This window comes from Gavialis gangeticus, unplaced genomic scaffold (genome assembly GCF_001723915.1).
Source record: "Gavialis gangeticus isolate Ggan-Ray unplaced genomic scaffold, GavGan_comp1, whole genome shotgun sequence".
NCBI lineage: Eukaryota > Metazoa > Chordata > Crocodylia > Gavialidae > Gavialis > Gavialis gangeticus.
Genome location: NW_017728995.1, coordinates 30,383,349 through 30,397,682, shown reverse-complemented (window position 1 = coordinate 30,397,682; position 14,334 = coordinate 30,383,349). Strand labels below are relative to the sequence as shown.

General features: G+C 47.9%; 1 protein-coding gene across 2 annotated transcripts in view; it reads left to right on the top strand.

The window, feature by feature from the left end:
• Window positions 1-2,180: 2,180 nt before the first annotated feature.
• Window positions 2,181-14,334, top strand: part of DIS3L2 (DIS3 like 3'-5' exoribonuclease 2) — a 288,990-nt gene continuing 276,836 nt past the window's right edge. Inside the window, exons 1-2 of one of the 2 annotated variants that reach the window (XM_019503424.1) lie at window positions 2,181-2,258; window positions 5,746-6,465. In XM_019503424.1, coding sequence (XP_019358969.1) covers window positions 5,766-6,465 — 700 coding nt within the window. In that variant the 5' untranslated portion in view covers window positions 2,181-2,258; window positions 5,746-5,765. Of the gene's footprint in view, window positions 2,259-5,007; window positions 5,113-5,745; window positions 6,466-14,334 lie in introns of those variants that run through there. The other variant, XM_019503425.1, reaches the window with a different exon arrangement.

The window sequence follows — 14,334 nt, the reverse complement described above, 5'->3', positions numbered from 1 at the left end:
GGAGGTTTTCAAGGGGAAGCTGGAGAAGATTGGTCAGGGATGGCTTAGGAATAGTCTTCCCACATTTCAAGAAGGGGCTTGGACCAGATGACCCCTGAGGTCCCTTCCAATCCTGTGATTCTAACAGGACACGATCTGAAATGCACTAAGTGAATGGAAACCTTGAGAGCATCTCAGCCCTGGGGCCCGGCGGCTAGGGCACTTCCTTGGGGCGTGGGAGGTGGGCGTTCAAATTCCCTTAGCACAGGGAGGAGATGAATCTGGGCCTTCCACCCCGAGCGAATGTAAGCACCAAGCTGTTGGGTGCAAGGGAGAAGCCACCAACTTTTCCAGTTGGAGCTTTGTGAACTGCATCCTCAATTTATATTTTTCCCCCAACCTGACATTATTCAGAACATTTCAGCACATTTGGCAAATAGTTGTATGGCAACTGAAATGGCATTTTTTCAGGCAATTTTATTACTTGCTGACAATATTTTGCCCAGCTGTAGGGTAAATACCTCTGGTGGATAAATGGCCACACGTAGAGGCTGGGGTGAGTAAGGACTAAACAGAATCATGTGTCCTGGCTTTGTCTCATGCTCTAATCTCTCAGCCACGTTGCCCCTCTCCTGTAGGGCTGCCAGGAGCTCGCCAGTCAAGAGCGTAGCTCCGTTCTTCACTCCGTGCCGTGCCCGGGTCGCTCCGCATGTCAGACCCCCACACCCGGACAAAGCAGGCTGCTGTCCTGCTTCGCCTCTGGCCTTGGACATTGTTTGAATGCATCTCTCTACCCCATGGAGGCTTCTGCAGGTGCCTTGCGTAGCCTCCTGTTTTCCCATCATTTTACAGTCCTCCTCACCCTGTAAAGCTCTGCAGGATCAGATTCTTCTCAGAGCTCACGAATGCAGCACCTCGTTGTCGAAGCAAAGCTCTCGTTCGCTTGAATAGGAGCCGGACTGGGTCCTAGGCGCCTCTTGACTGATGCAGTTGCCCCCTTCTCCCCAGGGCTGCCCTTGCTGCTTCCTCTGTGCTGCTGGAGTCCAGTGGCCCAGGAAATGAGAGTGGGTCTGCTAGACAGCAGTGTAAATGGGGGGCGTCTCCAGCAAAGGCTGTGTCAGTAAACGGGGAGGGACATGGCAGTGTCTAATCCTAGAGAAGTGGGGTGAGGTCCCACCTAGTCCAAGCCCTGCTTGAGGCAGGATCAGCCCTGTGCAAACCAGCTCAGACAAGTGCTTGGGGCTCTGTGAAGAGATGGGTACAAATCAAGGCTTCTTGCCCCCTGGGCATTTTCTTCAAAAGTCAAGCCAGCAACAGGCGAGGGCTTTGGCCCTGCTGGGAGCAGAGATGTTTTGTGGGGGGGGGTGTGGAGGCAGCCCAGTTGCCAGTGAGCTGGACTGAGACAGCCCGAGGCACGCGTCGTTCCTTTCCTCCCCCTCTTGCCGCAGGTACGTCCGCTCCTCGCCAGCGCAGGATGGCCTGAGAGATGGCATGGACACCTGGCGTTGGCGCCCTCTCTCCACCTTCCTGCCGCCGGTCTCTGCAGGTCACCCCATGAGAGCAACGCACCCCGCTAGCGATTTCGGTGCCCTGCCTTGCCCCAGCAACAGGGCTGTGCCCGTGGTGGCTTCCCTCTCCAGGCTATCCCGTGTCTGCCACAGGAGGTGCCCAAATCTGCCACCCCGCAGAGCACCCGGGGATGCCCGTGTCTAGCGAGGAGACGCAGGGCCGGCGGCTGGGCCCTGGGGCTCTTCCTCCTACGCTGAAGGAAGGAAGGGGGCAAGGGCCACCACATGGCGCCCCCTGGGAGCCCTGATGCTGCTGTCCCACATGGCAGGGCTGGGGGCAGGGGTCTCCCCCACTCTGGTTGGCTTGTGCCCAGGATGGAGGGGGTACCTGGGACTGGGGTCTCCCCCACCCTGGCTGCCTGTGCCCGGGGTGGGGGGGCTCCCTGGGGTCGCCCCCACCCTCATTGGCTTGTGCCCAGGGTGGAGGAGATCCCCGGATCTGGGGGGACCCACTCTAGCACCCCCCTCCCCCTTGAGCTGGGGCTCGCACTACCTGCTGGGAGCCCCGCCCACCCCAGCGCGGGGGCGTGGCCGAGAGCGATGCTCTGCTCCCTCCTCCCCGCTCCCCTCCCGTTGGTCGAGATCGAAGCCGGCGGCAGCTTCGCGCGAGGTGTTGTGGGCCCCGCTGCGGCCCGTAGGCGGCCCCTGACCCGGAAGGAGAAGGGCGGGAAAGGGTCGGGGGCGTTTAAGCGGAGCGGGACTGGACGGCCGGTGAGTGCGGGGGGCTGGGCCGGGCCTCTGCTCCGTGTCCCTCGTGTTACGGGCCTTGGACTCCTCTCCCGGCCCTGTTTTCGTTCATATTGGCCCCAAGTCCTCGGCACTTGAGCGGGTGGTCGGTCCTGGCCGGGCCTGGGCCCGTGTTTTCCCCATGAATCGGTGGCTGCTCACCTAGAGGCCTCCTCTTCCAGGGGCCGTTCGTGGCATTTCCGCGTTTAAGGTGGTTCCCAAGAAAAGGTGCAATGGCAGTCTATGCTAGAAGTGTGTGTACAACTAAATATCCATCTGTCTGTCTCTATATAGGTATCTAGGTATATAGAGAGATCTCTGTCTGTCTATGTCTATATGGAGACATCTCAATATTAATACAGAGATATTGAGAGAATTATTTTTTAATCTAAAGAAAAAAGAGTTTCCTTGTGGGTATCAGCCCGCGACCCTTGGGCAGCACTGGGCCTGCGTCGCGCTTGGGTGTCCTCTGGTCCCTTGGCCATGAGTGCCGGCTGGTCCGCTCTGCTCCAGGCCCTGCTTGAGGCACTTGTTATTAACCTTTTGCCTGCACTCCCATCCTGTCTTCCCGTTTGGTGGCCCCTTGAATCTGCGGTTGTGTCCCTAGTAGCCTTCCTCATTAAGGGGGGTGTAAGGTTTTTCCCGGTGGGCCTAGGACCCCCCCCCCCCATACCTTGTCGCAGAACACGTGTGCGTGAGTCACAGGATGCGTCTACACGTGTGCTTTAATGCACAGTAGCATTTTCTACTGTGCGTGAAAGTGGTGCATAAAGAGCTGTGCTAATACGCTAATGCTCAGTAGAAAAGGTCTACTAAGGTGTCACTTAAAAAAAGCATGTGGTTGTGCTACTGTGTATTAGTGCAGCCAAATGTGCATTTATTTAGTGCCTCATTTTGGAGGGAGTAAATTTAATGTGCATAAGTAAAAGCACGGTAATGAATGTGCAGACGTGCTCGTAGAGGAAGAGAGTAGATGCTGAGAGGGAGAATGAGCTGGGTTTTTCTACTGCTTCCTCCCCCCCGCCCCCCTTGCTTGTAGCTTCCAGCGTTTAAGGTCTAGGACAGCGGTTCCCAAACTCTCACAGATTGTGCATCACCAATTTAAAAGGATACAGCCTTAAGTACCACCAGCAAATGTTTCAGTTCAGCTTTAAGTACCATCAGCTGATTTTTGTCATATAAAGTAATTGTAATAAGTCTGTTAATGCATACCACTGACATGAGGTTGTCCACATACCACTGGTGGCACCTGTACTACAGTTTGGGAGCTGCTGGTCTAGGGGGAGGTCTGATTCAGAGGCCATTCCCTTAAAGTCCATGTTCAGTAGCCACCGATGCCCCTTTCCTACAAGAATGTGTCCAATCCCGTTGTGAATCCACCTAAGCTGTCAGCTTTTACCACATCTGGTGGCAACGAGTTGCACAATTCAAAGGCACACAGTGTGAAAAAGAACTGCCTTTTGTTAGTTTTAAACTTACTACCTAATAATTTCATTTTTGACCCCCTAGTTCTTGTATTGAAAGAAACAGTAAATGATAAATCCCTATTGACTTTCTCTTCACCATTTTGTATTTTGTAAACCCTTCTCATGTCCCCCTCTCAAGCATCTTTCTTCTAAATAGAATAGGTCTGGCCTGGCCTCCTTAGTCTCTTTTCCTATGGAAGCCCTAGGATGGCACTGATCCTTGCTGCTCTTCTTTGGACTGTCTCTAGTTCTTCTATATCCTTTTGGAGGTGTGGGGACCAGAACTGGGCACAGTTTTCAAGATTTGGACGAACCATGGATTTATAAAAGAGTATAATGATACTTTCTGTTTTGTTTACAATTCCCTTCTTAAGGATAAACTACAAGCTTTTGTTTCCTGGAATAAATCTGTGGAGAATGTCCACACTGGCTTCTAGAAATGTGTTGGCTCCCTTGATGTAAATTGGCAAATTGAATAACTTGAGGGGAAAAGAAGTCTAGTGTAGACTTGCTAGTTTGAGGGTTCCTGTAATAATGGTGGGAGGAAATCAGTTTTGCAGGTCTACCATTGCCAGGGCAAATGTTTGGAAAAGAAATACAAACCTCACCAGGAGTTTAAGGGATTTTATAATAAACTCTCTTTGCCTTGTGGAGGCTCTTCCAATTCTTGGGGAGTTATTGGATTAAATTAAGTTGCAACATGTGGTGTCACTCCAGAAGGGCAACAGTGGAGGAGGAATGGAGCTCCACAAGCCTTAGTCTCTAGACGTCTTGGTTCTAGATGGCGTGGGCAAGCAGCTCAGAGGAGGAGGAAAAGGCAGATGTGCTCATCCTCTTTGAAACTCTGACAGCATAGGAGAGGGGGAGGGCAGCTGAGGAGGAAAATTCAGAATATAAAGTAGATCCTAAATTTCATTGCAGTGGAAGCAGTAGACTTAGAGAGTCTTGCTCTAGAGTCTCCTATACTAGGAAAACAGCTGGAAGGGGCAGTGGTGGAGGGGTAGAGTTCATATCTCATGGACTTGCCTTCAGCAGCTTCCTGTGCGTACCAGCTTTAGTGCATGGCAGAGGCCCAAGCTAGGCTCTGAAGGTCACACCTCAACACAATGAATGACTCCAGTGAGGTCACACACAAGATGGTTTGGCTTCTCCCTGCCTATATCTTTCCTGAGTAACAGCTTAGTTACACTTACTCGACCCTGTTTCATTTCTGTTGCTCAACAGCCTCACAGCTGAATTTGGGAAGAAGTGTACCTGATCCTCACGCACTTCACTAATGCCAACAAAGCAGATATAGCAGCGTTGTCTAGAGGTGGAAATAGCAATATTTCCTACCTCATAACCCCCCAAAATTGATGAGCCTTTGAAAGATGGTCAGTTATGTTCATGAAGTCATGAACACACAGTACATATTGTCTATTGCAGTGTATATCAGTTTCTAAATAAAGACAAAGTGAGGCAGTTAATCTTAGATTTTGAAACAAAGCCCCGTGAAATCACCATAGAAGTAAGAAACTGCTTTGCTTGCATGAAACAATGACAAGAGATACACACTTGCTGTCGAAACACTTCACCAATTCAGTAAGGAGGCAGTTATTTTTGGAGCCTCGGGGTTGGCTGTGGTCACACTGTTTTCCTGATAATATCTGGTGTGATGCATCTAATAAAGTCCAGCAGTTGGTGGTTTAATTTGCTAAGATTTGCCAGTGGCAAGAAAGAGAGGATTAAAGAAATTGTTCTTAATTTCAGTGTATGCGTATGGTCCAAATCCTGGTCTGGACAGATTATGGTCTGGTGTGGACTGCAAATCAAGATTGTTCTTGGATTACAGCTGATGCCTTAAATCAGGGTAGCTTCTGAACCACCCTCTCCTTGGAGTGTTTTAAAGAGAAATCAGTTCTTGTTTAGTAAAGCTTTTCACACCTTTGTTAATATAATCAATTCTTTGATCCTTTGCTTTGAGAGAATAACCCCTTTTTTCCCTGTGTCTGTTTACCACACTGAAGTCTGGGCCTGTTACTGGACTATGGATCAGCTGGGATATGTCCGAAGTGCTTCCACCCAGGGTGCCAAAGATGGATTAAGCAAGCTTGCTGTCCCCCAGAAGAATGCTTATGCCAGGCTGGTACAGAAACACCACAGCGGGCGATTCCGATCCTATTTAAACCACATTGCCCAGAAGATGCAGCTCGAGGAGAGTGGCCTCAATGACTCCAGTTCCGATGTTGAGCTGTCGCTGAAGAGAGTCCAGATGAAAGAGGGTCTAGCAAGAAATGGGCTGAACGTGCCTAGCTCCTCGCCAGTCAGAACATCGCAGTTGGAACAGCTTGTGCCTGGGGGACTGAATGAAGATAAAACCCAAACCTTGGCTAACAGACGACCTCACAAAAAAGATCCCAGCGTTGCCCATGAAGGAGACCTTGAGCTGGAGGAAGCCTCTTCTCTAAAACAGCATGGAGGAGCTATTGACTTGTTAAACATGAATGATGCCTTGGGTGGGAGAGGTATGTTGAGCAGTCTAAGACAAGGCACTGCCCTGCAGAAGTCATCTGGGTCTGAAGAGAAGGAAGAGGAGGAGATATGGAAGAAAAAACATAAGAAAAGAAACAAGTGTCCTGTCAACATGGACAGAGCAGATGGGCACTCATCAGCCGAGCAGTTTAACGTGGATTTGCCTGAAGCAAATGCCAGGAAAACCACTCATTTGCCTTCTGGACAAATTCCAGGTGAGTTGTTGACTAGTTTAAAATATCAACAGTTTGAACAGTGCATTCATTAACGCAAATTATAGTGGAACTGAAGGTGGCACGTTGATTAGTCACAGGAGTAAGTTATGATTAGTGAGCCTGTCCTGCTCTCATTGAAACTAATTGGAGGTTTGCCATTGACATTACCAAGAACAGGACCGGCCTCAGCAGCATGACAGTGGATGGATGTTTTAAACATATATGGAAGGACTGAAGGGAAAAAAATCTACCTCTTGTGTTTGGTGCTAAAAGCAGTCGCTTGGCAGTTTGATCCGTGTCAGGTGGTTTTTAAGATAACAGGTTAGGATTTCCCCATGTACAATATTTACAATAGACCACTTTGATAATTGGTGCTAACGGATTCTCCACTGCCAGTGAAAATAAATGTTGTCGTCCTAAGTGAGAAATTGACCCCTCTCCTTTAGTTTGTTCAGGTGGATATGATGCTTTCAAAGCCGGCATATTGAAAACCTACTGAATGTTCAAACACAGCAGTTTTGCAGGACAACTTTGCTCCTTCACTCAACAAGGACGACTGATATACTCATTGACATTCACTGCCATGATGTTGACAGTGGACTAGTGGATCTTATGCTTAGGATGGTAAATGTCCACGAGTTTTATAAGGTTGACTAGTGACTGTGTACATTTTACACCTACACCTCTAATTCTCTAATGAGCGCTTACAAAGCAGGGCTCGATTGCTTTTAGGAAATCTTTGGTATGAGTTACAGAACGCACTTTTGTCTGCGTTGCACCCGTCTCTTCTAATAGCCCAGCTTTCTACTGCATTTTACTTTTCAGTGAAGCAGCAGCTTTTGGAAAAACAATTCTGGCTGTTTAATTCAGGAGCTTCATTGTGCAGTGTGAAATAATCCATGAACCCAACAGCTGTTAAATAGGCTTCATTGTATTGCCTCATTACAGATGTAATGTCTGTGTTCTGCATGAAACTGAGGCAGGGCATGCTTAAAGGGCTTGCATTGTCAAAATGGGTGGCGCGTACCACATATTTACTGTTAAATGGGTAAGATGTTCATTTATGCCTTGCTGCAAAACACCTGATATTTTCTCTCATGTCAGGGAATTAAGTACGAAGACTTTTTGTGGGGCTTCTTAGAGACGTGCTGGTTTTTGCTCCAGAGCTGAGGCTTCTAAACAGACCTATTTTTAAAGTTTGCACAATAGTCGCAACTATTCTCGCTCTTCAAGACAAACAGGATGTTAAGATCCCTTTGTTTCTGAGCGCCACTGTAATGGCAGAGATTCTCCGGCATGCCAGCCTTTCTCTCCTATATGGTCTGTTTGTTTAGTTAGCCGAGGTCTCTTTCTGATCCGAAGCCCTGCATAAAAACAGGAACTGCTCTCTGGAATTGGCCTCTCCCCACTTGAGGGTTTAAGCAGAAATGGAGAGGAGCGCAGCAGCAAACACCTCTGTGCAAGCAAAGTTGGAAGAAGCATCTGCCCCCAGGGGAGGCTTGGCTGGTGTTCCCTGCCAAGGCACAGGCCTTGCCTCCTGGAGACCCTGCTGGAGTCCTCCTGCTGTCTCCTGGGCTGAGATGAGCACAAGGGCTGTTTTCCAGGTCCATCGCTGAGTCATGATGATGCAGTGTGCTTGGCTGAGAGATGACATCAGGATCTACCCCATAACTCAGAGCAATAACATTGTCTTGTGACTTTTTTACTATTTCTCTGCTTCCCAGAGGGGCCTTATCCTAACAAGAACCCAAGCTAAATGCATCACTAGCAAAGGAGAGGTTTTTAAAGCAACACCTTAGGCTTTTACACTTGTCTCCTTCCCATAAATTTATTTTCTAAGCCATGAAGTAAATTGTAATAGATCTCTCAGCTTGCACAATGAGGCCGCGTTGGTTTATGTAGTGTTGTTTCCCTTCTGTTTTTCATGAGCTTAGTATAATGTATCTGAGATTTTGATGCTGCAGGACAATGTTTAATCTTATCTAGTCTTCGCCTCACATCTCACGTGGAAATTCAAGAGTCAGCAAAACTTGCTGCTAATCTGTATATGTCTGAACGGGGTTTAAAATTAATAGTTGTACCTGCAGGATGGGGGGAGATGGGGGTGGGCGAAGTCTGAGTACCATATTATCTTGCATATGGCACACACCTACTCTCCAAAATTCAGCTGATGCACATTAGAGTGCATATTACAAGTGAGGAAATACAGTAATAGCAATTTCTGCCTCTTGGGAGAGAGAAAGTGAAGTTGCGCGTACTGCAGGCTGGGCTCCCTGTCTCCTGGCTGTGGACACTACTCTTGCCCTGCTTGCCTCCCAGGGCAGAGGCTCTCAAGGACAGATATTTTTTGTTTTGTTCTGCCTTTCAAAACGAACATATGCATCTTATTTGGGGGCATATTGTATATGAGAAAGTACAGCATTTGATATTCTATATATATGGTACATATATTTTATTATTTTGCCTTTTAAAAGTGTGATGCCTGGACACCTGTTGGTTGAAAGTCTAGCCATTAAAACCATAGACCAAAATCTTCAATCCTTTTCAGAGGCTTTTAATTAGGTTTTTAAATACAGACTTAGGCACCTAAAGAGAAGGAGCAGGATATGTCATGACCGGTGAGCATCTGCAACATCTGTAGGAGCTGGGGTTCTCAAAACCTCTGGGAATTGGCTTCTGGCTGTGACCGTCATTGACCTCTCGCATAGAACATGGCTTCTCTAGCTGGGAAAGACCGTTGCCAGGCTAATGTTGCTATTGTCCGTGGCTTGATCTTGGGGAAGAGCGTTGTCCTGTCCCAGTAAGGGGACATACCTGAGCTGAGCATGGTAATGCTCTGATGAATGCTGAGGGATGTGGAGATGACTCCTGCAAGATATCCATCGTGGGGAAGCTCCTTCTCATTGCTCCTGTATGTCCTGGAAACCTTGTTCTATAAAAATGAAGATTATTTGCTACTCAGGCCTTTCTAGCTACCAGAATTCAGAGGTTACAGTAACCAGTTAATAGTCTGTCCTTCATCTTTTTTTTTCATACCACTGATGGTAAGGTCTGTTTGTTTGTGTGCCTGGGTGGTTTGAATCGGCGTTCCTGGCACTGTGGTCCGTGGAACTGCTTCTGTGACAATGGTGAAGTATATCCGCTTTCAAACAGTGACGTTTCCCCTTGCATGTTAATTCAGTTCAGGTTTTATGAGCTGGTCTCAAACAAGTACCTATCTTCCTTTGTGCCTGCTTCATATGTTCTTTTGTTAGCTGATCCCCAGCACAAACTTACCCACTTAAAAATTGGCAATGACCTTAAAATTGAAGGAGCTGTGAGTATGTCAGAGGTTACAGTGGACCTGGAGGTATTAGCTGTAAATTATCCCTGGCTGACTGTAGGCTTCCGTAGCAAACTTTATCAAGTCCTTTGGCTAGAATATAGTTAAGGTAGATCAGCAAAGACACAAAATGGCTAAAGGTTGATTAGCGTTAAAGGTCCCTTACTACAAGTCTGAGTTGACATTTGATGAAACCATTTTCGTAGTCTGCTAAAGAAGTGCCTAGTGATGTGATTCTCAGAATCAGCCTGGGAATGAGACACCGAGGCTGGATCCAGACGTGCAGGCACATGCATTTCCCTGTGTGCCATTGCTGTTTGTCCCTGGGAATGCCTGTGGATGTGTGCTTTGGTGGGTGGCATGTTGCCCTTGGTGCGGTAGGGGAAGCTGGGGCCAGCACTTGTGGCTCCCTATGGAAATTTTGAGTGGAGGTTCAGACCCCTTTGAATTGTAAGTGTGGGTATTCACATACTTTTGATTGATTGTGGTCATCTTTTGTGGACCCCTTAGGGATAGTGGTCCGCAGACCACAGGTTGAAAACCACTGGAGGGGCTGCTGCGGGCTTGTACGCCTTTGGGGATGGAAGGGCAAACTGAGACTCTTATGTCCCTCCAGCAGGTCACTTCTTTCAAATGCTTTTGTGGGGCTGGCTTGGCAGAGACAGTATCTCAAAGGAGAACAGTTTACCTTGGTAAATAGCTTCTTTGGACTGGTTGCCTCAAAAAAATATCTGCGTGAAACAGTTAAGAAGCTGACATATCGTGGGCTGCATTGACCCTGATTCAGTATAGAAATGGCCAAATCATGGTCAGCCTAGTGCCAGCTCACTTGATTCCTCATTTTGAACTTGAGTAATATTTTTCTAGTGTAAAGCAGCCCTTTGTGCAACTCCTCCCTCCGGTCTTCCGTCTGCCTCTGACTGCTTGACATTGGGCATTTATTTGCCCTGCCTGGAAGACTTCCCAGGTTGCCTACCAGCATGGCTTGCTGGAGATGCTAGATGAAAGCAGTGGCATCATGGCAATAAAAGAATGGTCAAGACTTTTTGGAGGATGGCTTGGCATTGGCATTTTCCATCCAGAAAGCCAGTTAGAGGCTGCACTCGCAGATTAGGAGGTTTGGGATAGGGGCTGAGAACTCCCAGTGCTTTCCCAGGTAACTATTGGACTCTCAGGTGTCGAGATCCCAGTCCCAATGCAGTGGGATGTTTCCGTCATTTTTCACCTTCCCTACATTGCATTAGCTGTCACACTGCTCACCACACGTTCTGCTCTTCTTTCAGGGCTTTCTCATAAAGCAGATCTCGGATACCGCTGGTCTTATCCCACCCGTGCTGTGGTGAATACTCGCTCCTAAGAATGCCCTTATCTCCTTACCTGGCAACAGTAAATTCATGAGTACGAACCCAAACGGAGGGTGCAGAATCCTCTCGGTAAAATGGAAAGCACCGGCTGCGGCGGGAATCTTCGAACCGTAAATAATCTTCTCTGGGCCCAGTTGAGTTTTCCGCAGTGACGTTAATTAGAGTAATAAGATCCAGGAATGGGAAGACCTGGATTTACCGTGGCCTCATTTGAGACACGAGAGAGTGGATTCTTCTGTCTAATGGGTTAGAAATGTCATTGCAAGCATAAACTTTTATGCTTCTTTTTGACAGAAAAATCCTTCGTTCTTGTGTCTTGTGCAAGAATAATATTTTTGCCTAACATCAGCTGTGGTGTCAGTGTTAATATGTGATGCATCCTCTTTGTTTACAAGGGCTGTTTATATGTGATCTTATAACCCTTCCTCCATCACCACCACAGGCTTTTATCCTTGGGTGCAGTGGGAAATCCTGTAGTGACTGCCCCTGAACTCTACGGCAGTGTTCATTTATTTTATTGCCACGCAGGCACTTTGCTGAGTTTTTCATTGGTCCTGCACACATGCTCCCAGCCATGGCTCATCACTGAAAATACTTGGTGATTTAAAATGTGTGGCTTTTTTTTTTTTCCATCCAGGTGGCTTACTCCTGGTTCCTCAGTTCCACTCCCCAGGTGTCTGCTACTGTGATGTCTCTGCTGTTTAGCTCAGGTAGGTAGGGACCTGTATTCTGGGCATCTGTGACTCTGAAAAGGAAAGTCAGGTGTGTGCCAGTTGAATATGGGCTGGCAATTGCTGAAGCAGCTACTGTGATATAGAAGGGGGATTTGCAAGATGGAGCAGGGATGTCTTATTACTTGTATATTTGTCACCGGTGTGAATAGGACTGGAACTTTGTGCTTTTAGAAGGCTTTGATAAATTGAGTTCAGAACAAAACCCAGGCATCATTAAGCTTGTTTTATAGTGAAAGGTGCACGGAGCTTAGTCTGTTTAGTTTATCAAAGAGTGGGTTAAAGGTGACTTGATGATGCCCAGTTAGTGCCAGCTTGAAAAACAGGTATTAAACAGTAATTGGGCTGGACTCGATGATCTTCCGAGGTCCCTTCCAGCCCTAATGTCTATGAAACCTATGCAACTTGAGGCCAGATAAAATTAGACATACGCGAAGGCCCCATTTTTAAAAAGCAAGGGCTGGTTAACCATTGAAACAGCTTAGCAAGGGTTGTGATGGGTTGTCCATCACGGGAAAATCAAGATTGGACTCTGTTCCGAAGAGAGAGAATATAAGCAGGAATGAATTTAAGGGCATGCTGTAGCATGTGTTATACAGAGGTCAAATTAGATGATCGAAATACTAACTTTTGGCCTTGTTATCTGTAAAAAATCTGTTCTCCAGGAGTACCGAGGCAAGGGTGGAAATTAACTGCTGAAGTCAGCTACATCCCCCTTTCTCTTCTGGCCTGGATTGCTATGCGGTTTTCATGGTGCTGGCTTGGCAGCCTGCCCTTCTGTGTCCCCTGCTCCCTAGGCAGAAGCTGGTCTCCTGCTCCCGTGGCCCTGGCCCCTTGCTGCCCTGTCCCACGGGACGTACTTTAATCCAAGATGGTGCTGTAATCCAAATTACTGGGAGCCACAGTGAGAGCAGGTTGAAAGACAGGAGACAGACAAGATAATGGATGCCTAATTGTAGCAAAACAGGGAATTCCCTGGCATATTTGCCATGCCTGTGGCATTCTGGGACAATGCTGAATCATGCAGCCACTGATCCTTGGAGTGCATGTGAGATGCACACGGGAGCCCGTGCCTTTCAGAGCTGCTGTTTCAGGCTCCCTGCAGACTCAGGCAGGCAGCCCTTTGGCTCATACTGAGCTGATATTTTTGAGACTTCTTTCCACAACCTGCAAGACTAGATGGCCTGATTCTGGGGCACAGTTCTGCAGTGAGGGGTGTAATTCTGGGGCAGATTCAGAATACAAGCTAATTGTGCAGTCTTGTCTCATTTTATTAATGAGTCTAGCCCTCCTGTATGCTCCCTTACTGATCATCTCCTCTTGGGACCCCGGCTCTTCCTACTGTTCGCTTCCCCCAAAACTATCAGAAGGGAAGCACAGGAAGAACTTCATAAATATGTTGTTCTTCTCAATTGCCCCATTCTTGGAGTGTTGCACACCCCTTTTGCACAATGAAATCTGCCTTTCAGCTTCAAGAGGAAAAGGCCATTTTAAGATGACTCAGACGAGACGGGAGGGCAGGGAATATGGGGCAGCGGAAGCAGAGTGACCCACATCTGGAGTCAGGAGTCCAGGCCTGAAGGAGAGGAGTCATCAGGCGGAGTAGGTGGTTCGGGGGTCAGAAGCAGGGTGGAGCAAGTTCACAGAGAGTCCTGACAATCAGAAGAGCTGTATCCCCTCCTTCCCAGTGCAAGTACAGTGCTCCACTCAGCTGGAGCATGGTCACTATTTGGATAAACTTTTAGCTTATTGCTACTAAGTGGGTTTTGTCACTGGAGCTTCGTTCTGGAATGGTATCTTTGGCTCTTGCAGCTGTACAGTTACTTGAACATCAATTGTCTTTTTGTTGTCCATGAGTTACTACAGCCTAAAACCCACCCAAGTTGAGGGTGTGAAAAGACTCCCCAAGGATGAGCGTGATGTTGTGGGTGTGAGTCAGGGAACTATTACATTTAAGACTGTGTCCCACAGTAGAAGAAGAGCTGGACTTGGTTTTCACAGTCACATGGTGCATGTGGACAAAAGTGAATCTTGGCACTTGAGATTTTTAGAAAGCTGCACGAAGCAGCAAGGAGATGTTTCCTAGTGACTCTGCACTGAATGGTAGGGGCATCTGGATCATTGTCACATGGCTTATGGAAACGCGTCTTTTGTAGGCAACACAGGGTTTCCAAATTATGGGGCTAACATCGCTGCAGATTTCCTGTGTGGCCCTGGACAAACCCAGCATCTTTGTCACTCTCCCCAGCAGTAACATGGAGCTGTTTCCACTGTCTTCCTGGCAGTTAAGGCTCAATCCACACAACAAATGAGTTTTTGTGCCTAGGTTAGAGTGGCACACTCTGTTCTAAACTTGGTCTGTGGCCACGTATCTTGTGGTTGAAGCTCATGTTAGAAGTGTTTTGGTGACCCCGGCTGATACGCCAGGTGCCTTTCTGCAGTCAGCTGCGTC